The 27,197-nt window shown below is 45.1% G+C and overlaps 1 protein-coding gene across 1 annotated transcript; it reads right to left on the bottom strand.

The window, feature by feature from the left end:
• Window positions 1-895: 895 nt before the first annotated feature.
• On the bottom strand, window positions 896-3,829 carry SOX11 (SRY-box transcription factor 11). The gene has a single exon (XM_072143526.1). The coding sequence runs from the start codon at window positions 3,607-3,609 to the stop codon at window positions 2,455-2,457; it is 1,155 nt and encodes a 384-aa protein (XP_071999627.1). The 5' UTR covers window positions 3,610-3,829; the 3' UTR covers window positions 896-2,454.
• Window positions 3,830-27,197: the final 23,368 nt, after the last annotated feature.

Raw genomic sequence — 27,197 nt, 5'->3', positions numbered from 1 at the left:
ATCCCCCCAAAAACATCATGCAATGCAATGCAATATGTAAGGGGGGGGGGGGGGAATACATGCATGTACGTGTAACACATCTCGCCCATAATCATGCACATGCAGTATGTCCGAGGGAGGTATTCATGCAAGGGTAACATAATATACCCCAAAACCATGCACTGAGGTGGGCGTGGGGTCTACATGTAAGACTAACAGAATATCTACCATTCACTTGCAGCATTGAAGGGGTCTGCATACAAGTTTAACAGTTTATCTCCCCCACAATGAAAAAACATAATGGGGGGGTGGGGGAATTAACAGAATATTGCCCCAAAAACCATGTACATGCATTATAAAATCAATACAAAATCTCCCCTAAAACTATGCACATGCAGTATGTTGGGGGGGTAGAGTGTATGAGTACCATAATATTTCCTCCTCAGCAATAATCTGTTGGGGGGGGGGGGGGTTAAGCAAATGTAACATAATATGAAGAACTATGATGGGGAGGGGAGGTCTACATGTACATTTAGCACAATATCTTTCCAATAATGAAAAAAAAAATATTAAAGGGGGGAGGGCTGCATGCAAGATAAACCACACATTTTTGGTATGTTGGGGGGGGGGGGGGATCTACATGCAAGCTGAACCTTATTTCTCCCCAATAGCCATGCACTTGCTCTCCCCCCTGGCTGCACCATCAGACTCCTCCACACCCCCTTCTATAGAACATGCAAGGGGTAGACAGCACTGGAAGGGGAGACTTCATACAAGTTAACCCCCCCCCCCAAATACATGGATAGAATAGAAGAAACAAGCAAGGTCACGCACCCTAGTTTAGATGCAAATCAGAGTAAAAAAAACCAATGAAGTGACCCCTCACCCCACCCTACAAACACACCGACACCACAAGCAGTTTCTATCAGTTCCAGCTGATTTATTAAAATCATCAAGATACAGACTTTCAGCATTAGGAAAACAGGCAATGATGTGGAGACAGTGCACGAGTCTGTTTATCCATCATTTGCTAGAAAATATGCAGATGGTCTGTATACATTGTATCCAATTATATTGCACATTTGTGATTTTTTTTTATTTTTAAAGAATCCTTTTATTATGTGCCTTTTTAGTGTTTTTTTTTATTCCCTCCATTTTTTTTTCTCTTTCTCTGCTAAAAATCCAGCATCCAGTTTCATAACTTTTTGTTTGTTTTTTTTTGTTCCTTTTATGGTCAGGCCCCATCCACATAATCACAGCATATGATATACATAGAAACCTACTATATTACAGTACATATACAATCTTCAAGCTAACAGCTTCTGAGGTCTATGTCACCATTTCAATAAATCTTTACCTACAAATATTGGACAAATCTGAACTATAGCTGTACAAAAAAAAAAAAAAAAAAAAAAAAAGTTTTATTATTTAAATCACAAGGCCTTGTCATTACCAATTTTTTTTTTTTTAGATGCAAGGATTTTTTTTAAGTCTTCACTTTTAATCCTTAAGATCAGGACATCCTTTGTAACTCAGTATTTACTTGCATGCTAAAAAAAAAAAAAAAACCTGATTAAAAAGATAAAAACATAGGAAGTGCCTGAATGTCTCACTGAAAAACGACAAAAAAAAAACAAATTTGTTTACAAAAACAAAAAAAAAAAAAAAAAAAAAGACAGCAGGAATGTTCCCTTTTTTTCAAACTGTACAAAAATACGCCTGAAAATATTTTAATTTTTAAAAAAAGACTGAGGTCTGTTATGTATCAAAAAATGTTTCAATACCTTATGTTTTTTTTTGTTTTTGTTTTTTTTTTTTTGTACTGAGGTCTGGGTTGTCTGAAATTCAAGGAGGTATTAAAAAGGGAACAAGGTACAAAAAAGTTGGCAATTAAAATCACATTGTGAAACCATATACATTATTTTTTTTTTATTTTTTTTGTGTGTGTTTTTGTAGATCTGAGAAAAGTAAAAACTCCTGATTGATTGATCACCAGTTCACAGTTAGGTTGTCCTGTATTTTGTGTTTTTTTTTTCCAGCTCCCTGTAGCTTTAAAAAGATTCAGATGCATAGAAGAGATCAGGTTTGTTTTCTCCCTCCAAAAAGTCTGTCAGATTTGAAATGTGAATCGTAGTCATAAAAAATAAAAAATGTAATAATAATAATAAAATACACAATGACCCCCTTGAGAATCAGCTCAGCTGCCAAGCAATATACATTTCTACAACATTTTTTCCAGACCGTTGATCATCGAAAAAAAAAAAATTGGGGGAAGAAAAAAAAAAAAAAAAAACTCATCTTTTTGTCTCCTTCACTACAGTGAACGCCAGAAATCACAGGCAGGGAAATTCAGTACCCCCCTCCCCATCGTTTCTTCCAAAGGTCCCCCCCCCATTTATTTGTCCTGTTTTTTGTTCATCCTCCCCTCCCGTTTCCCAAAAATATTAATACAAAAAAATTACAAAAAAAAAAAAATCAGTAGGTAAATACCAAGTCTGAAAAGTTGGCTTCCAACCAGTCTCCTGCAATCATTTCGCTGAGTTCTGGGGTGCAGTAATCTGGAAATTCAAAGTGGGAACCAAGACTTCCCTCACTGCTGCAAGAGTCCAAGTCTTTGTCCACTAAGGAGAGAGAAAGGTTTCCTGAATTGGAGTTGCCCAAGTCGGTGGCCTGAGGGTTCTGTGTGAAGTTTAAGCTCAGATCAAAGAGCAGATCATCTTTGTCACTGGAGGAGGATGATGAGGTAGTAGTAGTAGACACAATGCGGGATGGTGCCAGGGTGACGGTGGGTTGGACTGTGCTTGGTTTGGTGATGTTTTTGAAGTTGTAATAGAGTCTACTGTTGGCGGTGGCGTTGATGCTGGTGGCATGGCTCACCTCCTCGTACATGCTGGCACCTTCTGTGGACTCGGCGGAGGAGCTCAAGGTGGGACTAGCCGGCACTTTGGCTACATTGTATTGGATCAGTGGCTCATCTTCTTCCTCTTGCTTTATCCTTATCTGCAGTTCATCCTCTTCCTCCTCCTCGTCCTCCTCATCCTCATCCATGAAGACACACTTAACAGCCTTGCTCACCTTGAGGTTGCCAAAAACATAGTCCTCCATCCCAGAGTATTCCTGTGGGGACTTAGCCCCAGGCTTGGTGCTCTTCAGCTTGGAGGGGCATTTTTTGGTGGAGCTTTTGCTCTTGAGGCCATTGCCCCCAGCAGTGGGGCTTTTCTCTGGAGATTGCCCCAGCAGGGCTTGCTTGGCATTAGCCTCCAGCTTGGGTTTTTTCCTGGGTCTGTACTTGTAGTCGGGGTAGTCAGCCATGTGTTTGAGCCTGAGTCTCTCTGCCTCCCTGATGAATGGGATCTTCTCGCTGTCATTGAGCATTTTCCAGCGCTTGCCCAGTCTCTTGGAGATCTCAGCGTTGTGCATGTCCGGGGACTGCTCCATGATCTTTCTCCTCTCAATCTTGGACCATACCATAAAGGCGTTCATGGGGCGCTTGATGTGGCCGGTGGCCGTCTTGCACCAGTCCGGGTCACTCTCATCCAGGGCTACGGGGCTGCCGGCCATGAATTCCCCCTCCTCAGTGTCAGTGGGGTGGCTGCTGTCCAGGTCCATGCTGTCTACCTGCTGCACCATGATGCTAGAGCTCAAAGACTTGTCTGCAGCCGCTCTGCCGAGCGCTCCTTCTGCCCGACTTCTCAATCTACTAGTTATTAGAGCGAGGCATGTGCATTACATCACTGCGCCGCCCGCCAATCGGGGCGCGCGGGCCGCCCGGCGCTTCCCGCCCCTATACTCCTCATTGGACGCTGATTCTTACAATGGGCGTGGCTAACCGCTGGAAAGTGAGAGAGAGCGTCTGAGGCGGATTAACCCTCATCATCACGTCACCTTCTTCTGCTCATATTCTATAGGAACTAGTTATTAAAGAGCGATACATATGCATTACATCACTTCTGCTTCGACCAATCGTCGAGTAGCGACACGCCCACCAGCGGCATGGCTGGTCACGCCCCCTCCCTTAGCCTCAAGGGGGGCGAATCTTTTTTTTTTTTTTTTGTGGGCGTGGCCAAGACGTCTGTTATAAAAAAAATTGGTAACCGCTGGAGAGCGTCTGAGGGAGGTTAACCCCCTGCGCGCCGGCATGGACCACACCAGGGATGGTGCTGGCTCTATGTGGGAGATTACTGTGTGATAATGGCCGAGCATAAATAATCCAATAAAATCATCTACATAACACAAAACATAACTGAACTCTACCGTTTTTAGTGGTATCTGCTCCTGGGAAAGCTGAGTTTTTACAATATGGCTGCTATGACAGCCATTATCAAGATGTTTTCAGTCAATGAGCAGCCATATTGGTTCGCACCCAACTTTCCCGCTGCAATATCGCATTATCAGTGTGCATGATGTAATGTGTACTTAGGCCAATGCGGGCGCAGCACGTGCGCATGACATAAACAAAATCACACGACGCCACGACAATTTCTCACACATTTTATGATCATTTAATAGTATTGTCTCAATTTTATGTGACAATCTTGGGAAATTTTCATTTTTTCGAACCCAAATGAGGGGGGTATTAGGACAAAATGCTCCAATATTATCCACTATATTGTGTGTATATAAATCACCCTTGCACCCATGGCTTTACCTCCATTACCTATAGGGTGCTGGGCTAAATAAAGCGCAGTGCACACAGGAATAGCGCGCACAGGGACCCTGCACAGAGACACACATGTAACCGCGCTGTTCACCGCCATATGGTGTCCCCAAGCAGCACAGTATGGGCCTTAGGGATCTACACACGTCTGGTATTATTCTTATTACATCCCCTGGTCTTACATCTCAAGTAACAATATATTAGTAGAAGCACTCAAGTATATATCAAGTCAAGATCTGCAATGATGACTCAGGGCGCGTTCACACTTTGCGTTTTGGTTGCGTTTTCATTGCGTTTGAAACGAATATACAACAGCTGATGTAAGGTAATTTGCCTAAGTACATGCGTTTTGTAAACGGAAACGTTAACAGTGATGTAAATAGGCAAATCACCTCTCCTCAGCTGTTGTATATGCGTTTCTAACGCAATGAAAATGCAGGTCAAAACGCAACGTGTGAACGCGCTCTCAATGTCAATAAAATAAAATAAAAGAGCCAATGTAGGCCAAAACAACTCCCCCCAAAAAAACAAGGATTTCATATATTACTATCCAGTGATACATAACCTCCTGTCTTAGATGTGTGCAAAATAAAATGAATTTCACAAATTTGTGGTAAACATAAGTCTGAGAAAGTGTAATTTTTCGAGGGTGGTAAATGTATTTCTCAGAGGTGGCCAAGCAGCTTTCTGTTTTGGGTGAAATAAGACCCTTTTAGAATCATGTACCAGGCCAACCTTTTTTTAGGACATGACTATATATTGACCTTGAGCGACATTTATCATAAACTCTTGCGCCTGCATATGATGAAGGTCCCACCACTTCTGCTTCACCAAATACATGAGGAGGCTCCGGCCTAGTGATGTTTCTGGTGGGCGGCTTGATAGTTCCTGTAACCTATACATTTTCAGCCCTAAATGTTTGCAGGTCATAGCTAGTGCGCTGTTGCAGGGCAGGAACACACTGCAGTGGACTATTCTTCCATCAACAACGACAACTTCATACCCCTCCATGCCCAATTTGGCGTGAAGGGGGAAATAATTGCAATTACTGGTGGTTAGCAAGTCATTTCAATTATTTCAGGACTATCGAAAAGACTAATCTTGATAAATCTCAATGCACTTTGATAGAAAATTTGGCACTTTACTTTCCAAGTCTTTTTCAGATGCCTAAGGCCGCGGTCACACGATCCACTAGGCGTCCGTTCATAACGCGACGCTAGCGCACAGGGGAGCGTTCCTCGGCCCGACCGCACATGCGTTAACAGGGAAACGCATGCGATTGATAAGCCGATCGCATGCGTTTCTCTGGAAACGCATGTGCGTTCGGGCCGAGGACCTCCCCCTGTGCGCTAGCGTCGCATTATGAAAAGGACGTCTAGCGGTACGTGTGACCGCGGCCTTAGGCCCCTTCCCCACTTGCGTTGCAGATCAGTCTGATCATAGTGCGATCAGGGTTTTGTCAGTGAAAAACTGACATTTTGCATCAGAGTTCAATCAGTTTTCAGTCAGAGTTTGTTCAGTGTCTCAGTTTTTCATGCGCATTTTTTGATGCAATTTCAATGCGTTTTTCACGCACGTGGTAATTGACACGTGAAAAATGCATTGCACTTGCATTGGACTTGCATGTGTCTCAGAGTGCAATGCATTTTTTGATGCATTTCCATAGACTTGTATGGTGCGTTTTTCATGCCATTGACTTGCAAAAGTAGAGCATGCTGAGATTTAAACGTGCGTTACAAAAAAACGCGGGTGTGTACCTTTAAAAAAAAAAATGCAAGTCTGAAAAAGACACGCAGAACACACACATGAAAAACGCAAGTGTGAAAAGGCCTTAGGAAAATAGGTCGTTGTAGTAGAAAGATGTGGAATCTTTAATTATACCATAATCAAAGTTTATTAACATAATCCTGGACAATCCCTTGAAGGCTGTCCTGATTTATGACCCTATCCAGGGCTTGCAGTGTGACTGCCCACGTGACTGGCAGCACCTCTAGAGGATTCGCATCAGCTGCAGCCTTTCCTATACACTGTCTCTTTGGGCGAGGAGTCTTAATTAGTGGACTAAATCATTGCAGGCCTGTGCCCACCATCCCCCCACCCACCGTCCCTCAGCCCTAGGAATATATTGCACTTATAAACAATACGGCTTTTGTGTAGTTGATTTAAACGTCCCGTGTACAAAGCGTAGCGCGAGTTATTGGAGAATAATTTGCATTGTGAGATTAGTTGCATTGATGGACACCTTGCCAGATCTGGAGGCATAAAGTATATTTCTGGGCACAGAACGGATGGCTTAGCTCCAAATGTTTGACACAGAGAGGTTCTTGAAATTCTGTCTACATGCCCTCTGTGACCTGCCTGATAACAATACATTGTGTGAGTAATTCACCTCTACAGAGGAGGAGGGTGGTGGTGGGGTGGGGGGTGATTCCAAATTGCAGCTGAGCACCAGCGAGGCCATTGAAGGTTTAGCCCCAGAAGGAGATTTCTGTATAGAATCTGCCAATCAGGATCCACAGCCTGGAAAAGCAGCAGCTGGAGAGGGAAGGTGTGATAAAACTAAGCAACGCAACTATCCATCAATACATTCTTGGGCTATTCAAGACCCCCGGCCCCCTACTCATCCGTGTCAAGAATAGATTACCATCAGGGCTTATGTATGCCTGTATGTTAATCTACTGCTGTTATGTGTTTGATGCATATTTTCATGGCAGAAGGTGTTATACATGGATGAAAAATCACATACACCCATTAATAATATGCTCAGGATCATCATTTGGGATTCAAGATTTAGTTCATAGATTCCGGTTTCTTCATAGGTTCCTAGGGGCGCTGTGGTGCGTTTCCTAAAGAAAGCGAAAAAAAGCCATATAAAATGGTTGTGACTACTTAACCCTAAGTGAAGAATCTGTGATATTCTGTTAATATAGGAATCTTCTTTGGGATCTAAAGTTAACTCAGGGGTTTAGTCTTGGGTCATACAAATTTAGTGGCCTTCATTAGGGTATAACATTAATTTAGGGGTTTGGTGTAGGGTCCGATTTTAATATAGAGACCGTCTCTATGGTCTAAAGCTAACATGGGGCAGCACAGTGGCTTAGTGGTTAGCATTGCAGCGCTGGGGACCTGGGTTCAAGTCCCATGGTCAACATCTGTAAAGAGTTTCCTCTGGGTCCTCTGGTTTTCTCCCACACTCCAATACATACTGGTAGGTTGATTAGATTGTGAGCCCCATTGGGGACAGGGATTGATTTGACATCCTCTCTGCAGCACAACAGATTCTGTGTGTGCTATATAAATAAAGGAATTATTATGGGAGTCTTCTCTGAGATCTAAAGTTAATTATTCAGTCTTTTCCATTGTCTAAAATTAATATTGGTGTCCCTTCTGGGGTCTAAAGTTGAGTCTGGTCTAGAGTCTGATTTTAATATTGGACTCTTCTCTGAGGGTCTGGTCTGGAGTTTGGCATTAATACTAGAGTCTTGTCTGAGATCTAACATTAAAGGGGTTTTCTTGGAGTATAGAATTGGCCCAGATGGGCAGGGAATAAAAAAACTCATAATTACCGGTACCCTGCTCTAGCTCCTGATTTCAGTATTGCCCTTGTACTTCTGGGTTTTTGGGCCTGAGGCCTACTGGAAGTCTGGAGGGTCAAGGGACCTGTTTCCTCTCACACAGAATACAACGTCCATTTTCAAGAGGACTTATTTTGTCACTTGGTCCCAGAAGGCTCTTCATTGGATAAAGTAATTCCTGTGACACTCTGGAACTTCTGGCTAGGTGCAAGCCCCCAAACCAGAAACACTGGAGCGATGCATGAACTCGAATTTGGTTTTTTTTCTCCACTCCTCATCCTGGGAGTTCTCCATATTCCTAGAAACCCCTTATAATCAAAATATCTAATCTGAAGTAAAATCCATATAGTGGCATTTTTGGGGAAAGTCCTGAAATGGCTCTTGTGTACATGTGCACAAACAGATGTGTGCGGATTTCATGGATGAAGGTCTTTCTCAGTATAAAATTTGGTGGGTGGCCATTGGCTCCCTAGTAGGCTTGGGCCCGGGCTTCCGCCCAAACAACCTATATTATAATCTACTACTGGAAGCTGTCCTCCCCTGTGACTCACCTTTACTGTTGGCAGGCAACCAGGTAATGTGAATTCAGCTTATATAAACTACTGAAAGGATTGGTGACAAAGGCATTTTTGTATATCAGCACAGCATAGGCTATTGGAACCTGTCACCAACTAAAAATTACTTTCCTGGTGACAGGTTCCCTTTAAGGGTCTGGTCTGAGGTATGAATGTATATAAACACACCCTTTTCTATGTAATGAACACCCCCATAATTACCCAGTAAAGGACTCTCCCTTACATCTTTGAGATGAGGCCATAGAGCGTCAGCTCCTTTGCGGTAGGATCTGTGGAGCCTTGTAACAACACAGGAAGATATTCAGATGAAGGATATTGATTTCCATTCTATAAAATATAATAAACTATGAATTAGGTTGAGGAAGTCGGAGTTTCTGCACAGTAGTTCCATTTATCCAACGATGTTATAGAGACCAAAGTAATGGACAAATTACAGGAAGTCTTGGTTCCCACACATACACAGAACATGGATACCAGCAACAATATTTATTAAATCTCCCCGTACCTGGAAACGCTCCTTCATTTCCAGCAAGGCAGAGGTCTGGTGAGGTAACACATGCCTAATGATATTCCTATATAATGACAGCAACACGTTTCCTACCACATCAGTGCTTATTTCATTACTGTCCCATTTACCACCCACACTCCCCTGTAGCTCTCGGATCTGCGTTCTGTAAGACATTTATTATTCTTGCAGGCATCGGATTACCACTGTAGCTCATGACTACGCACGGATCGCTGTATCCAGGCCTCCCCAAAGCCCCGCGCCCCATAGATTTAATCCATATTCACAGTAACTAGAAAAGACTCCGGACCTGTCAGACTTAATATAGCTCTGGTGACCACAATGGAAAATGTCAAGTCTCTCTCTTCGTGACAATACACTTCAGCCCTGTTGGTAGTTGTAAACGGAGTTTACAGAGGAGCAAGGGAAAAAGTTCTCAATTAAAAAGATCACGGTCAATAATAAAAAAAATGAAGTCAAAGGACCTTTAAAGATCCTGTGTCAAGAGACACCCAAGGTTTAGTAGAGAACAAGGTTTGGTCTATAATATTAGATTGGTATGGGGTCCAACACGCCACACCCTCCACAGACATGAAGCAGACAGCGCCACTCTCTGTGTTGTGGCCAAAACGAGTCACTGCAGCTTAGCTTCAACTCAAATTAATGGAATATAATTAGAGATGAGCGAACACTAAAATGCTCGGGTACTCGTTATTCGAGACGAACTTTTCCCGATGCTCGAGTGCTCGTCTCGAATAACGAACCCCATTGAAGTCAATGGGAGACTCGAGCATTTTTCAAGGGGACCAAGGCTCTGCACAGGGAAGCTTGGCCAAACACCTGGGAACCTCAGAAAAGGATGGAAACACCACGGAAATGGACAGGAAACAGCAGGGGCAGCATGCATGGATGCCTCTGAGGCTGCATAATCGCACCATTATGCCAAAATTATGGGCAACAGCATGGCCATGACAGAGTGACAGAATGAAGCTAGATAGCATCTAAAACATCCAATAATTGACCCTGACACTATAGGGGACGGCATGCAGAGGCAGCGGCAGCAGCGGCAGGCATGGCAACATACCCTAAATGGACTCAGGCTTCAAACCAATGGGTAGCAGAGAGGAACCAAAGGAGGTGAGCAAGAAGCGCTCAAATAATATCGGTACATGATAAAAGTTTGCCAGTATATTTTGTGGATTACACAGCAGGGTGGCGACAAAGTTAACATGGAAGCCATGAAAACAACCCAAAATTCTGCCTGACACAGCTCGTTTGATAAGGGGACCATGTATGGAGGCAGTGAACTAGTAGTAGATTAAAGGTGCTGCAGTTAAAACTATGTTAGTTGGATCTTGGCATGGAGCTGGCGCTCCGCTGCCAGGCGAGCTTTCGCCAATCCAAGCCCGTGTCTCTAGGCTACTCCCCAAACAGCACTTCTAAGAACCTTTTGTATAAGATCAAGTGTAGTAGCGTTCTTATAAGTTTAGGATATGCCGGGTGAGGGGAATGTAAACAGATGCGCAAGAAGCGCTGAAATAATATCCCTAAATGGTAAAAGTTTGCAAGTATATTTTGGGGATTACACAGCAGGGTGGCGACAAAGTTAACAACTTTGATGTGGAATGCCCTGTAATAGCTCTTGGGCGGTGTGCCTTTTATCGCCTAGGCTCAGCAGTTTCAGCACCGCCTGCTGTCGCTTAGCGACGGCACTGCTGCTGTGCCTAGAGCTACCGACTGATGGCGCCATGCCCACGGATGGTAATTCGGAGGAGGAGGAGGTGGAGGAGGGGTGGGAGGAGGTATAGTAGGCCTTTGAGACCTGGACCGAGGTAGGCCCCGCAATTCTCTGCGTCGGCAGTATATGACCAGCCCCAGGGTCAGACTCGGTCCCAGCCTGCACCAAGTTAAGTGTAGTAGCGTTCTCATAAGTTTGGGATATGGCGGGTGAGGGGAATGTAAACAGATGCGCAAGAAGCGCATGATGCGCATGGAGCTGGCGTTCCGCTGCCAGGCGAGCTTTCGCCAATCCAAGCCCCTGTCTCTAGGCTACTCCCCAAACAGCACTTCTAAGAACCTTTTGTATAAGATCAAGTGTAGTAGCGTTCTTATAAGTTTAGGATATGCCGGGTGAGGGGAATGTAAACATCTGCGCAAGAAGCGCTGAAATAATATCCGTAAATGGTAAAAGTTTGCCAGTATATTTTGTGGATAACACAGCAGGGTGGCGACAAAGTTAACAACTTTGATGTGGAATCCATGAAAACAACCCAAATTTCTGCCTGACACACCTCGTTTGATAAAGGGACGATGTATGGAGGCAGCTATATGGACGACTTTTGGAGGTAGCAATGGAGACAACGTGTGGAGGCTGCTATGGAGACAATTTAATTTGGATAGTGCCTGTATGTGGCAGTCCCAAACATTTTTCAAACCAGAGGAGCAGGTAGGTGGCCCTCCAGTAAAATGGGATAGATTGAGTGCCTGTATGTGGCAGTCCCAAAAATGTTTCAAACCAGAGGAGCAGGTAGGTGGCCCTGCAGTAAAATGGAATAGATTGAGTGCCTGTATGTGGCAGTCCCAAAAATGTTTCAAACCAGAGGAGCAGGTAGGTGGCCCTGCAGTAAAATGGAATAGATTGAGTGCCTGTATGTGGCAGTCCCAAAAATTGTTCAAACCAGAGGAGCAGGTAGGTGGCCCTGCAGTAAAATGGAATAGATTGAGTGCCTGTATGTGGCAGTCCCAAAAATGTTTCAAACCAGAGGAGCAGGTAGGTGGCCCTCCAGTAAAATGGAATAGATTGAGTGCCTGTATGTGGCAGTCCCAAAAATTGTTCAAACCAGAGGAGCAGGTAGGTGGCCCTCCAGTAAAATGGAATAGATTGAGTGCCTGTATGTGGCAGTCCCAAAAATTGTTCAAACCAGAGGAGCAGGTAGGTGGCCCTGCAGTAAAATGGAATAGATTGAGTGCCTGTATGTGGCAGTCCCAAAAATGTTTCAAACCAGAGGAGCAGGTAGGTGGCCCTCCAGTAAAATGGAATAGATTGAGTGCCTGTATGTGGCAGTCCCAAAAATTGTTCAAACCAGAGGAGCAGGTAGGTGGCCCTCCAGTAAAATGGAATAGATTGAGTGCCTGTATGTGGCAGTCCCAAAAATTGTTCAAACCAGAGGAGCAGGTAGGTGGCCCTGCAGTAAAATGGAATAGATTGAGTGCCTGTATGTGGCAGTCCCAAAAATGTTTCAAACCAGAGGAGCAGGTAGGTGGCCCTCCAGTAAAATGGAATAGATTGAGTGCCTGTATGTGGCAGTCCCAAAAATTGTTCAAACCAGAGGAGCAGGTAGGTGGCCCTGCAGTAAAATGGAATAGATTGAGTGCCTGTATGTGGCAGTCCCAAAAATTGTTCAAACCAGAGGAGCAGGTAGGTGGCCCTGCAGTAAAATGGAATAGATTGAGTGCCTGTATGTGGCAGTCCCAAAAATGTTTCAAACCAGAGGAGCAGGTAGGTGGCCCTCCAGTAAAATGGAATAGATTGAGTGCCTGTATGTGGCAGTCCCAAAAATTGTTCAAACCAGAGGAGCAGGTAGGTGGCCCTCCAGTAAAATGGAATAGATTGAGTGCCTGTATGTGGCAGTCCCAAAAATTGTTCAAACCAGAGGAGCAGGTAGGTGGCCCTGCAGTAAAATGGAATAGATTGAGTGCCTGTATGTGGCAGTCCCAAAAATGTTTCAAACCAGAGGAGCAGGTAGGTGGCCCTCCAGTAAAATGGAATAGATTGAGTGCCTGTATGTGGCAGTCCCAAAAATTGTTCAAACCAGAGGAGCAGGTAGGTGGCCCTCCAGTAAAATGGAATAGATTGAGTGCCTGTATGTGGCAGTCCCAAAAATTGTTCAAACCAGAGGAGCAGGTAGGTGGCCCTGCAGTAAAATGGAATAGATTGAGTGCCTGTATGTGGCAGTCCCAAAAATGTTTCAAACCAGAGGAGCAGGTAGGTGGCCCTCCAGTAAAATGGAATAGATTGAGTGCCTGTATGTGGCAGTCCCAAAAATTGTTCAAACCAGAGGAGCAGGTAGGTGGCCCTGCAGTAAAATGGAATAGATTGAGTGCCTGTATGTGGCACTCACAAAAATTGTTTCAAACAGAGGACCGGGTAGGTGGCCCTCCAGAAAAATTAAATGCATGAAGTACTATAGCAAGAGCCAGTGGGCCCTGTCAAAAAATAGCCATTTTCCTCTGCTTTACTGTACAAAGAGGAGGAGAAGGAGGAAAATGAGGAGGAGGAGGAGGAGTGGATCAATTATTCAGGTTGAGCTTCCTTCACCTGGTGGAGATTGGAAATTCTGAGAAATCCAGCCTTTATTCATTTTAATAAGCGTCAGCCTGTCAGCGCTGTCAGTCGACAGGCGTGTACGCTTATCGGTGATGATGCCACCAGCTGCACTGAAAACCCGCTCGGACAAGACGCTAGCGGCAGGGCAGGCAAGAACCTCCAAGGCGTACAGCGCCAGTTCGTGCCACATGTCCAGCTTTGAAACCCAGTAGTTGTAGGGAGCTGTGTGATCATTTAGGACGATGGTATGGTCAGCTACGTACTCCCTCACCATCTTTCTGTAAAGATCAGCCCTACTCTGCCGAGACTGGGGACAGGTGACAGTGTCTTGCTGGGGTGACATAAAGCTGGCAAAAGCCTTGTAAAGCGTACCCTTGCCAGTGCTGGACAAGCTGCCTGCTCGCCTACTCTCCCTCGCTACTTGTCCCGCAGAACTACGCACTCTGCCGCTAGCGCTGTCAGAAGGGAAATACTGTTTCAGCTTGTGCACCAGGGCCTGCTGGTATTCATGCATTCTCACACTCCTTTCCTCTCCAGGGATGAGAGTGGGAAGATTTTGCTTGTACCGTGGGTCCAGGAGAGTGAACACCCAGTAATCGGTGCTGGAATAAATTCTTTGAACGCGAGGGTCACGGGATAGGCAGCCTAGCATGAAATCTGCCATATGCGCCAGAGTACCAACGCGTAAGAATTCACTCCCCTCACTGGCCTGACTGTCCATTTCCTCCTCCTCCAACTCCTCCAACTCCTCTTCTTCTGCCCATACACGCTGAACAGTGAAGGACTCAACAATGGTCCCCTCTTGTGTCTCGCCAACATTCTCCTCCTCTTCCTCCTCATCCTCCTCCACCTCCACCTCCTCCGATATGCGCTGAGAAACAGACCTCAGGGTGCTTTGGCTATCAACAAGGGAATATTCTTCCCCCGTCTCTTGTGACGAGCGCAAAGCTTCCGACTTCATGCTGACCAGAGAGTTTTTCAACAGGCCAAGCAGCGGGATGGTGAGGCTGATGATGGCGGCATCGCCACTGACCATCTGTGTTGACTCCTCAAAGTTACTCAGCACCTGACAGATATCAGACATCCACGTCCACTCCTCATTGTAGACTTGAGGAAGCTGACTGACCTGACTACCAGTTCTGGTGGAAGTTGACATCTGGCAGTCTACAATCGCTCTGCGCTGCTGGTAAACTCTGGATAACATGGTCAGTGTTGAATTCCACCTCGTGGGCACGTCGCACAACAGTCGGTGAGCGGGCAGTTGGAGGCGGCGCTGCGCTGCCCTGAGAGTGGCAGCATCTGGGCTGGACTTCCTGAAATGCGCACAGATGCGGCGCACCTTCGTGAGCAAATCAGACAGATTGGGGTATGTCTTGAGGAAACGCTGCACTATCAGATTTAACACATGGGCCAGGCATGGCACATGTGTCAGTCTGCCGAGTTGCAGAGCCGCCACCAGGTTACGGCCGTTGTCACACACAACCATTCCCGGCTTGAGGTTCAGCGGTGCCAGCCACAGATCAGTCTGCGCCGTGATGCCCTGTAATAGCTCTTGGGCGGTGTGCCTTTTGTCGCCTAGGCTCAGCAGTTTGAGCACCGCCTGCTGTCGCTTAGCGACGGCACTGCTGCTGTGCCTAGAGCTACCGACTGATGGCGCCGTGCCCACGGATGGTAGTTCGGAGGAGGAGGTGGAGGAGGGGTGGGAGGAGGAGGAGGCATAGTAGGCCTGAAACACCTGGACCGAGGTAGGCCCCGCAATCCTCGGCGTCGGCAGTATATGAGCAGCCCCAGGGTCAGACTCGGTCCCAGCCTCCACCAAGTTAACCCAATGTGCCGTCAGCGATATATAGTGGCCCTGCCCGGCAGCACTCGTCCACGTGTCCGTGGTCAGGTGGACCTTGTCAGAAACGGCGTTGGTCAGGGCACGGATGATGTTGTCTGACACGTGCTGGTGCAGGGCTGGGACGGCACATCGGGAAAAGTAGTGGCGGCTGGGGACCGAATACCGAGGGGCGGCCGCCGCCATGAGGTTGCGAAAGGCCTCGGTCTCTACTAGCCTATAGGGCAGCATCTCCAGGCTAAGCAATCTGGAGATGTGCACATTAAGGGCTTGGGCGTGCGGGTGGGTTGCACTATATTTGCGTTTCCGCTCCAGCGTCTGGGGTATGGAGAGCTGAACGCTGGTGGATGCTGTGGAGGATCGTGGAGGCGACGATGGGGTTTTTGTGGCAGGGTCCTGGGCAGGGGGCTGACTAGCAGCTGACACAGGGGAAGGAGCAGTGGTGTGCACGGCCGGAGGTGAACGGGCTTGTTGCCACTGAGTGGGGTGCTTAGCATTCATATGCCTGCGCATACTGGTGGTAGTTAAGCTAGTAGTGGTGGAACCCCTGCTGAGCCTGGTTTGGCAAATGTTGCACACCACAGTCCGTCGGTCATCCGGTGTTTCCTTAAAGAACCTCCACACTTCTGAAGATCTAGCCCTCGCCGCAAGAGCCCTCACCACGGGAGCTTCACTAGTTGACAGTGGCGCTGATGCACCAGCTCTGGCCCTGCCTCTCCGTCTGGCCCCACCACTGCCTCTTCCAACCTGTTCAGGTCGAGGACTCTCCTCCGTCTCAGAAGCACTGTGTTCACCCGGCCTCTCAACCCAGCTTGGGTCTGTCACCTCATCATCCTCCGATCCCTCAGTCTGCTCCCCCCTCGGACTTCCTGCCCTGACAACAACTTCCCCACTGTCTGACAACCGTGTCTCCTCATCGTCGGACACCTCTTTACACACTTCCACTACGTCAAGAAGGTCATCATCACCCACAGACTGTGACTGGTGGAAAACCTGGGCATCGGAAAATTGCTCAGCAGCAACCGGACAAGTGGTTTGTGACTGTGGGAAGGGTCCAGAAAACAGTTCCTCAGAGTATGCCGGTTCAAATGCCAAATTTTCCTGGGAGGGGGCAGACTGGGGGGGAGGAGGCTGAGGTGCAGGAGCTGGAGGAGTGGCGATTTCGGTGACATGGGTGGACTGCGTGGAAGACTGACTGGTGGTGGACAAATTGCTCGAAGCATTGTCAGCAATCCACGACATCACCTGTTCGCACTGTTCTGGCCTCAACAGTGCTCTACCACGAGTCCCAGTAACTTCAGACATGAACCTAGGGAGTGTAGCTCTGCGGCGTTCCCCTGCTCCCTCATCAGCAGGTGGTGTCTCACCCCGCCCAGGACCACGGCCTCTGACCCCTGCAGTAGTTGGACGCCCACGTCCCCGCCCTCGTCCTCTACCCCTAGCCCTCGGGTTAAACATTTTTAAAATGAGAGTTATAACTTTATTTTTTTTTTTACTTTTTTTTGTTTTTTTTTGTGTTTTTTTTTTTTTTTTGTGTTTTTTGTTTTTTTTTGAGTTTTTAAAACCAAACAATGCTATCCTATTGCTATGGCTATTTTCTAGCCAAGTATCAAAGGAAGCACAGTACTATGCCAGATGAGATGACACTGAGTTCTTGCCTAATAGAAATCCAACCCCTACTGAATTTTGCCACTTCAGCCTTTGCTATGGATATGTGCGCCACTAAGCGCAGAACACAGCGGTCGCAAGTCCCACTACAAATTGCTCAGAATTGGCAAGTACATGCACTGCAGAAACTACAGTCACCAGCAGATCAACCAGAAATCAAATATATAGAACGCTACTGTAGGCTTCAAGAAGCTGTTTGTATTCTCCTATGGCTATTTTCTAGCCAAGTATCAAAGGAAGCACAGTACTATGCCAGATGAGATGACACTGAGTTATTGCCTAATAGAAATCCAACCCCTACTGAATTTTGCCACTTCAGCCTTTGCTATGGATATGTGCGCCACTAAGCGCAGAACACAGCGGTCGCAAGTCCCACTACAAATTGCTCAGAATTGGCAAGTACATGCACTGCAGAAACTACAGTCACCAGCAGATCAACCAGAAATCAAATATATAGAACGCTACTGTAGGCTTCAAGAAGCTGTTTGTATTCTCCTATGGCTATTTTCTAGCCAAGTATCAAAGGAAGCACAGTACTATGCCAGATGAGATGACACTGAGTTATTGCCTAATAGAAATCCAACCCCTACTGAATTTTGCCACTTCAGCCTTTGCTATGGATATGTGCGCCACTAAGCGCAGAACACAGCGGTCGCAAGTCTCACTACAAATTGCTCAGAATTGGCAAGTACATGCACTGCAGAAACTACAGTCACCAGCAGATCAACCAGAAATCAAATATATAGAACGCTACTGTAGGCTTCAAGAAGCTGTTTGTATTCTCCTATGGCTATTTTCTAGCCAAGTATCAAAGGAAGCACAGTACTATGCCAGATGAGATGACACTGAGTTATTGCCTAATAGAAATCCAACCCCTACTGAATTTTGCCACTTCAGCCTTTGCTATGGATATGTGCGCCACTAAGCGCAGAACACAGCGGTCGCAAGTCCCACTACAAATTGCTCAGAATTGGCAAGTACATGCACTGCAGAAACTACAGTCACCAGCAGATCAACCAGAAATCAAATATATAGAACGCTACTGTAGGCTTCAAGAAGCTGTTTGTATTCTCCTATGGCTATTTTCTAGCCAAGTATCAAAGGAAGCACAGTACTATGCCAGATGAGATGACACTGAGTTATTGCCTAATAGAAATCCAACCCCTACTGAATTTTGCCACTTCAGCCTTTGCTATGGATATGTGCGCCACTAAGCGCAGAACACAGCGGTCGCAAGTCTCACTACAAATTGCTCAGAATTGGCAAGTACATGCACTGCAGAAACTACAGTCACCAGCAGATCAACCAGAAATCAAATATATAGAACGCTACTGTAGGCTTCAAGAAGCTGTTTGTATTCTCCTATGGCTATTTTCTAGCCAAGTATCAAAGGAAGCACAGTACTATGCCAGATGAGATGACACTGAGTTATTGCCTAATAGAAATCCAACCCCTACTGAATTTTGCCACTTCAGCCTTTGCTATGGATATGTGCGCCACTAAGCGCAGAACACAGCGGTCGCAAGTCCCACTACAAATTGCTCAGAATTGGCAAGTACATGCACTGCAGAAACTACAGTCACCAGCAGATCAACCAGAAATCAAATATATAGAACGCTACTGTAGGCTTCAAGAAGCTGTTTGTATTCTCCTATGGCTATTTTCTAGCCAAGTATCAAAGGAAGCACAGTACTATGCCAGATGAGATGACACTGAGTTATTGCCTAATAGAAATCCAACCCCTACTGAATTTTCCCACTTCGGTCTTTGCTATGGATATGTGTGCCACTAAGAGCTAAACACAACGGTAGCAAGTCCCCCTGCTAATTCCTCACAAAATGGTAAAAGATGCAAATTAAAATAAAAAAAGTAGAACGTTATTGTAGCCCTAAGAAGGGCTGTTGGGTTCTTTGAGAATCACTCCTGCCTAACAGTAAGCTAATAGAACACCCTAACGCTTTCCCTGAGCAGCAGCAGCTCTCTCCCTAGCGGCATCCAGAGACAGAATGATCCGAGCAGCGCGGCCAGCGGCTAGTCTATCCCAGGGTCACCTGATCTGGCCAGCCAACCACTGCTATCGACGTGTAAGGGTACCACGTCATGCTGGGTGGAGTGCAGAGTCTCCTGGCTTGTGATTGGCTCTGTTTCTGGCCGCCAAAAAGCAAAACGGCGGGAGCTGCCATTTTCTCGAGCGGGCGAAGTATTCGTCCGAGTAACGAGCAGTTTCGAGTACCCTAATGCTCGACCGAGCATCAAGCTCGGACGAGCATGTTCGCTCATCTCTAAATATAATGTGCCGTAACCCCTTATAATCAAAATATCTAATCTGAAGTAAAATCCATATAGTGGCATATAATGTGCCGTAACCTTCTCTGACCACTGCTAGACTGCTGCCTGTTCCATTGTCGGTGTATTAGCTACAAATGACTGATCTGTGGGGGTGCTAAATGTTTGAACCCCACTTATTGCAAAGGCCATCAGCATCTGCTTGGAAGAGACCCTCCAGGCACCGGAAGTTGATAAAACCACTGGAAGAAGTAGGGTTCCTCAACTCTATTGTGGTCATGCCAGTGTACTGCATCCCACCTAGTATTATGGGAGCAAATGCAGCCTGAACAGCTGATCCCTACTGATCAGATAGTGTTGAACTATCCTGAGGTGAGGTCTTCACTATGAATTTTGTCTTGGAGCATCGGAAAACAATGGGGGTGATGTATTAGGACACTTTGTGCACAAAGTCTTGAGCTTTGGCACAACCGGCATGAAATCTACAACACTCCCGAGCTGACAGAAGATTTCAGCTATGGCCAGGAACAGTTTTCTGGTGCAAGTTACAGTAAATCTGGCTGGCCAAACCATACCTACTCTGACTCGTATTGTTACACAGTCTGCCCTCCCTTATTACCCACCTCGGAGCGCCCAACATTTCTTACAGTACAAATACAAATAGGTCAAGAAGTTGAAATTTACATAATTGTATTGTAACTTTTTTATGTCTTGTATTACAACAAAAACTGACATACAAGGAATGATAATCAGCTGTAGGCCTCATTGATCTGACCGTATGGGGGGGCCATGATAACAACTACCATTGAGGTCTATAACACCCACTTACGGTACATTAAGGACACAGGCATGCGTCCTGTAGCTCTCCGGATTTGGCAATGGGCACTCAGCTTTCAAAGCAGAGAAAGAGATGAGGAGCACTCACTCCCCCTCTCTCCTCCTATGCCTGTGATCCTGTCCAGACATACAAGCACACTACTGTGTGAATGAGGCCTAAATGTGTTGGCAAGTAGGGGGCTCTGTGACATTGATAGGGGAGCCTAGGCCCAGTGGCAAGACAAGTGAACTTTGTAAGAGTCGGACCAACCTTAAAAGAGCTAGTTAACACAATAAAGATTCACTATGAAATGTCTTCAAAATCAGAAAAATAAACAGTGCCACACCTGCCCACAGGTCATTTGTGGTATTGCATCTCTGCTCCACAAATGAGGCAGAACTGTAACACAAGAAAAAACCCATGGACAAAATCCTTTGCCATTAAGGGTACGGTTTAATAAATGAACAACTTCCATCATTTACAACTACAGTTATCTTTCTGAAGAACTATCGCATAAATAGTGATCATCATATTCCGATTAAAATACAATAGAGTCACACATTTTCTATTTAGGATTGGTTAGTAACAGGGAACAATGGAGTGTATGTAATAGTAAAACAAATGGAAATAAGATAGAGTCTAGCTGTGCTGCCCCCCTGAATGGTCAGCAGACAGACCCTCTAATGTTAGGGCATTAATGAAGTCAGTAGTAAGGTAACATATAATTCTCTTAACATCCCCAGCCCCCTATACAAGGGGCATGGGGGTCAAATAATGTCCTGCTCTTTATGTTAATTGGGAAGCCAGTGTTCGGAGAGGCCCCACAGGGCTGCCCTCTGCAGCTGCTCAGATTCTTTGTTAGGGGGGTCTTATAAATGCCCTAACATTGAAGGACTGACAGATGGCTATTAGACCAGCCAGATGACTGATGATGTGTGGTTGGGTACACCAATGATCTGATGTGTATGGGCACTCACACTCGGAGATGGTAGAGATCACTACTGCTTTATATTTTTAATGGGGTAATAAATTAGTGCAACTGCTCAGAATTTTTATTCTGCATAAAAAATTGCCCTAGCATTTCTGTGGACATTACCAAACATCTATACTCCTGAGATTCTCTACCTGCTGTGTCTATGACAGTCGGGTAGTTCATACAACCTTTGATTCCCCCCCTTCCCCAACTGTGGTGTACCATTTTCCTCATAAGGCAAATGGAAAAAAATTCTTAAAACACAACAACCCCTTTAACTGAAATGGTGGACATATTGGTTATCAAGAAACTATCCCAACACATATGTAATTGAATTATTTTCTCATTTAAGGCAGGTACCTATATCCAAGAATAAGTGATCACCGCTAAGTTTTTATTATGAAATTCACAGTTATTCAATGGGGCGCCAACTTTTCCGACTCTGAACTTTGGCAGTCACACACTATGGGTGCAAAATGGGTGCAGGGGAGTGTCTCAGGTTTCCAAAACACAGTGAGGGCTGATGTATCATGCCTTGAAAAAGACATGAAAAAGTCCTAGAACATGCCATGGAATTGGCAACTTTTTGGCCCTTCTGCAAGACGCGTGCCAGTTAAAAAACAATGGGGATCATTCACTAAGGGCCCGATTCACATTTTCCCAACGCGTTACCCGAATATTTCCCCGGGATTTTGGCGCATGCGATCGGATTGTGGCGCATCGGCGTGGCACGCAACGGAAGTCGGCATGGCCGAATGTAAACCCGACGGATTCGGAAAAACCGCCACATTTTTTTTAAAAAATGTGTCGCGGAGCTTGCACTTACCTTCACTCAGCCCGGCTCGGTGTATTCCAGTGCGTTCCGGGGAACTGCATTAATGAATCCCGACCGGACCCGAATCCACCGCAGAGAACGCGCCACTGGATCGCGAATGGACCGGGTAAGTAAATCTGCCCCAATGTGTGTAGTGGGCCACGGAAAAAGGGAGGGAAGGTGGGCTGACAAAATTTACTATAATCTGCTGCAGGTTATAGCAGAAATCTATGCAAGGATGGACCTTGTGTATAAAGAGGCTGGAATTTAGGATTGACCTAATTGTTTTTAGTTCAGCCTAGGTACCTGGTTAACATGTTCAATACTTGAAGAAACAACTACCGTATATTCCGGCGTATAAGACGACCTGGTGTATAAGACGACCCCCCTACTTTCCTGTTAAAATATAGAGTTTAAGATATATTCGCCGTATAAGACTACCCCTTTTCCAACGCATACAAAAAATTTAAAAAAAAATTTAAAAAAAAACAGATTTGAATTTAACATGGTCCTTTTTTTAATGTAAATTCTTATGACATGCAGGTATATAGCAGGAAAACTGTCGCTCATAAACATAAGGCATACAACAACAACATTACCATCGTCCATTTTACTGTAAATGTTACCATACTGTACCTTACATTTTTATTTTATTAAATATTCCATGCCATGTACGGGAAAAAAAAATTCCAAATGCAATGAAAATGGTGAAAAAACGCATTTGCGCCATTTTCTTGTGGGCTTAGATATTAAGTCTTTCACTGAGCGCCCCAAATGACATGTCTACTTTATTCTTTGGGTTGGTACGATTACGTGGATACCAAATTTATAAAGGTTTTATAATGTTTTCATACATTTACAAAAATGAAAACCTCCTGTACAAAAATTATTTTTTTGATTTTGCCATCTTCTGGCGCTAATAACTTTTTTATACTTTAGTGTACGGAGCTGTGGGTGCGAAATTTGATAATATTTTTTTTGCGAAATTTGATAATATTTTCAATGATATCATTTTTAGGACTGTACGACCTTTTTATCACTTTTTATAGATTTTTTTATATTTTTCAAAATGGCAAAAAAGTGCCATTTTCGACTTTGGGTGCTATTTTCCGTTACGGGGTTAAACGCATTGAAAAATCGTTATCATATTTTGATAACGGGCATTTTCGGACGCGTCGATACCTGATGTGTTTATGATTTTTACTGTTTATTTATATTTATGTCAGTTCTAGGGAAAGGGGGGGGGGGTTTGAAATTTTAGGTTTTTTTATTATAATTTTTTTTTTAACTTTTTTATTTTTATTTATACTATTTTTCAGACTCCCTAGGGTACTTTAACCCTAGGTTGTCTGATCGATCCTATCATATACTGCCATACTACAGTATGGCAGTATATGGGGATTTTCCTCATTCATTACAATGTGCTATCAGCACATTGTAATGAAGGGGTTAAAACGAAGTCGCCTCGGGTCTTCGGAAGACCCGAGGCTACCATGGAGACGGATCGCCGCCCCCGATGACATCACGGGGAGCGGCGATCCCAGGTAAGATGGCGGCGCCCATGCGCCGCTATCTTTTTGACGCTGCCGGCAGCTTTGCCGGCAGCCAACGCTGTAATAACACCCGCGATCGGTGCTAGCACTGATCGCGGGTGTTACCGGTAAGCTTTTGCTGCAATACGCAGCAAAGACTTACCGGCTATGGAGAGGGCTCAGCCCGTGAGCCCTCTCCATGCAGCGCGACCCGAATACACGGCGGGCGGTCGCGATTACCGGCGCATAAGGTGACCCCAGAGAAGACAGAAGATTTTTCTGTCTTCAAAAGTCATCTTATACGCCGGAATATACGGTAACTTTAATCTACCGCAACTACAAATTTTATAGGTAGTGAGTGACCCATGGCCTTTAAAGGAAATCTACCACCAGGATGAAGGATTGTAAACCAAGCATACTTACATGCTGGTGTGTGCCCCCTCTGGGAGGATCCATTCTTATTTTACATCCTTATGCAAAAAAAATGAGGGGCTCTGGGATATGTAGCTATGGCTGAAAGGCTATGGAGCTCGGAACTCCTCAGGCTCATTTGCATAATAAAAAGCCTTTTTTGTAAAAACATGGATATAAGATGTTAAAAGAAGAGCAGATCCCACCAGAGGGGGCACACACCAGAATGTCAGTGTACTTGGTTTACAGTCTTCATCCTGGTGGTGGATGTCCTTTAAAGGCTGGACTTTCCCTCTCCTTACATCCTTATCTGAACAAAACCTCAATAGATTTAGATTTCTTGGTCTCAAGGAAATTGATGTAATTGCTTGGAGCTTTGGCTGATATTAGGTTTTGGTTTTTGCTTTGATCTGAAGACCAGTTGAAGTTGTTGTGATGTAAGAAGCCATTCCTTTATTACATAGATATTCGGACCATCCACACACTGACTCCGCTGAGTGTCTAGACCAGCATCCCTGGCTCCCTGCCGCTGGAGTCTGGCTATATGTCAGTGCATAGTCATCTTACACGTCCTATAAAAAGCTGTGTGGAATGTTACCATGACCTAAACTTGATCATAAATTTGAATCTTGCCCTTTAAATAGTTTGTAAATTACTGATAAATGGTGATAATCTTCAATGCGCTAAGAATACAGCGGATAAGCAATGAATCTCGGGCAGATATTTATACAGCGTCTGCCTTTCTCCACTCTTGGAAATGTAAGACTGCCAAAGAGATCTTGTCAAAACATAAAATGTTCTTCTCCAGGGAATATAATGAGAATGCAGAAGTTGCAAAAACAATTTTCAAACATGTTGGTCCTGACGGGATATGGACGGCTTTCAATATCGAGTTGTGTTTGATTCTCGGTTATGGAAAAATAAACATTTCTGATGACTGTTCGGTTATGTTCCACTGTCTGTAACCTCACATCACTTCTAGATGTAAACCCAGAAATTCTCAGAGTTAGAAAAGTTACATGAACATGTAATGCATTAAGTAGAAGGTTAAAGCGACATCATTTGGATGACCATGAGGCACGTTCAGATCTGACCGGCCTGCAACTCTTTTTCCCACAAGAAAATATTGCAGTTTAGACCTTGTTCATGTTATGTGAACACATACAATGTATTTACAACCACATGTGCCGAATGTATCCATAGAGCACCATACAAAGTGTCCTTCCAGGGCAAGTATGCATGTAAGCAGAGCTGTAGTGCAAAGTTCAGGCAACCCAATATCATCATTTAGTCTTATGCCTAAAAACGCAATGGGATTCATTTTTCATGCCCTTCTTGAGTCTTCTTTCCGGTGCTCTTGTGAACATTATTAGATAAAGTGCTGTAAGGAATGGGTTAGAGCCAACAGGGCCAGGGCCAGCGTTAGGGGACAGAAAACTGGGCATTTGGCGGGGGCCCCCTGTATCTACAGCCAAAATTTGACACGTGGTACATTTTCCATACCTGTTCTGAAATGTGACACTACTTCCTATGTCCCCCTGTTGCTGGAGTGAGCTTGCAACAATTTTTTGCAACTTTTTAAAAAGTGGCATTGATAAATGAGGTGTATAGAAAAAAAACGAACACTTTGCCACCTTATTTTCCTAAATAAAGTAGAGTGTATGGTGTGTAACTTTACAATATTGCCTCTTTTTCTGCACAATATGGGGCTTTACAACTTTCTGGTGCCAGAATTGTTACATACAGGGCTTGATACATCGCCCCCTGTGTACGGAGCTGGAGCGGATTTACAGGTTCTGAAAAGGAAGGAATTTCTCAAGTTGACATCTTGCGAAGTTCTATAACTCAGATATTAGGAGGCATGCAAATAGCAATGGGAAGATGTTTTTACGACAACCCCATATACACTGAAAGAGTGAGAGGGGACCGCTGGGAGAAAAACTATTCTTGTGGTTGTGGGTAACCACAAGTGTGATCCCCAGCAGTCACATCCACAAGCTGCAGGTCTGTATCACAGCATGTCAGTTATTACTGCCGATTCTTTCTACAAATTTTGAACTTTACCCTGTTACAGCTAATACTGTCCAGCAACTTTCCCGTGCCTTACTATTATATTAATGGAACCGTATTACAATATAATTTCCTGCTTGAGAATATGTGTTTTAACTCATCCTCCATCTGCTCAGCTGAAAATATGTCATTTACTGCTGGAAGCTCTCGCTTAGGTAAGTGTGAACAACGTGACATGTAGCACATCTATACTGCCAGACATCTATACCCTAGTGGCAGAGCTAAATAAAGCCATGGCCTAATCTACAGCCACTGGGTAGTGAGCACAAATTACCGTAGTGAAGTATAGATATACACGTAGTGTAATATATAGTGAGCTATTTTAAGTGAATGGGGGTTATTTATCATATGTCACCGCTCTTGTGTTTGTATGATAAAGTCGCAGGCCCTTCTGCGCAGCCTGGCCGCATATGGTATATAAATATTGGGGGGAATTCATGAAGCCACCTTGGGCAGACTTTTGGTGTTATTTGCGCCTCCAAAGCATTTATAAAGACATTTATTTCCTTTTTAAGCATTGGTTATTTTTCAAATCATTTTAAGGATAAGGAAATATGAATGGGCGTTTCCTGGATGGGATAAAGAGGTCATTTCCCCAAGATAAGGTAGCTCCAACAGAGGCAATGGGGAAGGGGCATATAACCAGTGGCATAGAAGCCCTGAAATGATTGTAAATCCTAGCTTATTGCTAGCACTAGTGATTATTTTCCCCTTTCCGCCACCTCTAGGCCAGGAGAAGTCATGGAGTGGTTGGACGCATCCTGCTGAGGGGGGTTGGGTACGGTTGGCGTAGAGTGGGCCAGCATGGGGCGTTCCTGTCACCATGCCTGCACACTTTCTCGAGCTGGTGTATTTTCAGGTAGGGCCTGGCGTAGAAATAAACGCTATTCCGGATGCTCGGCGGGGCTATCACACGCCAAATAACCCCCAATGTTTTCCTTATGCCATCCTGGGAAATGTATTGGCATGCTTCCCCAAATCCCTCAGTCTTCACATGTTAGCCTTAATCTGCAAGTCTCCACAAGGAGAGCTCCTACTTCCAGATTGTAAGGCTGTGGTCACACAATGGGGCAGATTTACTTACCCGGTCCAGTCGCGATCCCGGGGCGTGTTGTCCGACGAGGATTCACTAAGGCCGTGCGCCTGATAACCAGCATGTGTCGCTGCT

The sequence above is a fragment of the Engystomops pustulosus genome, chromosome 3 (genome assembly GCF_040894005.1).
Source record: "Engystomops pustulosus chromosome 3, aEngPut4.maternal, whole genome shotgun sequence".
In the NCBI taxonomy this organism is placed as follows: Eukaryota; Metazoa; Chordata; class Amphibia; order Anura; family Leptodactylidae; genus Engystomops; species Engystomops pustulosus.
Note: the sequence above shows the minus strand (reverse complement) of the source record. Positions and strands in the feature narration are given on the sequence as shown.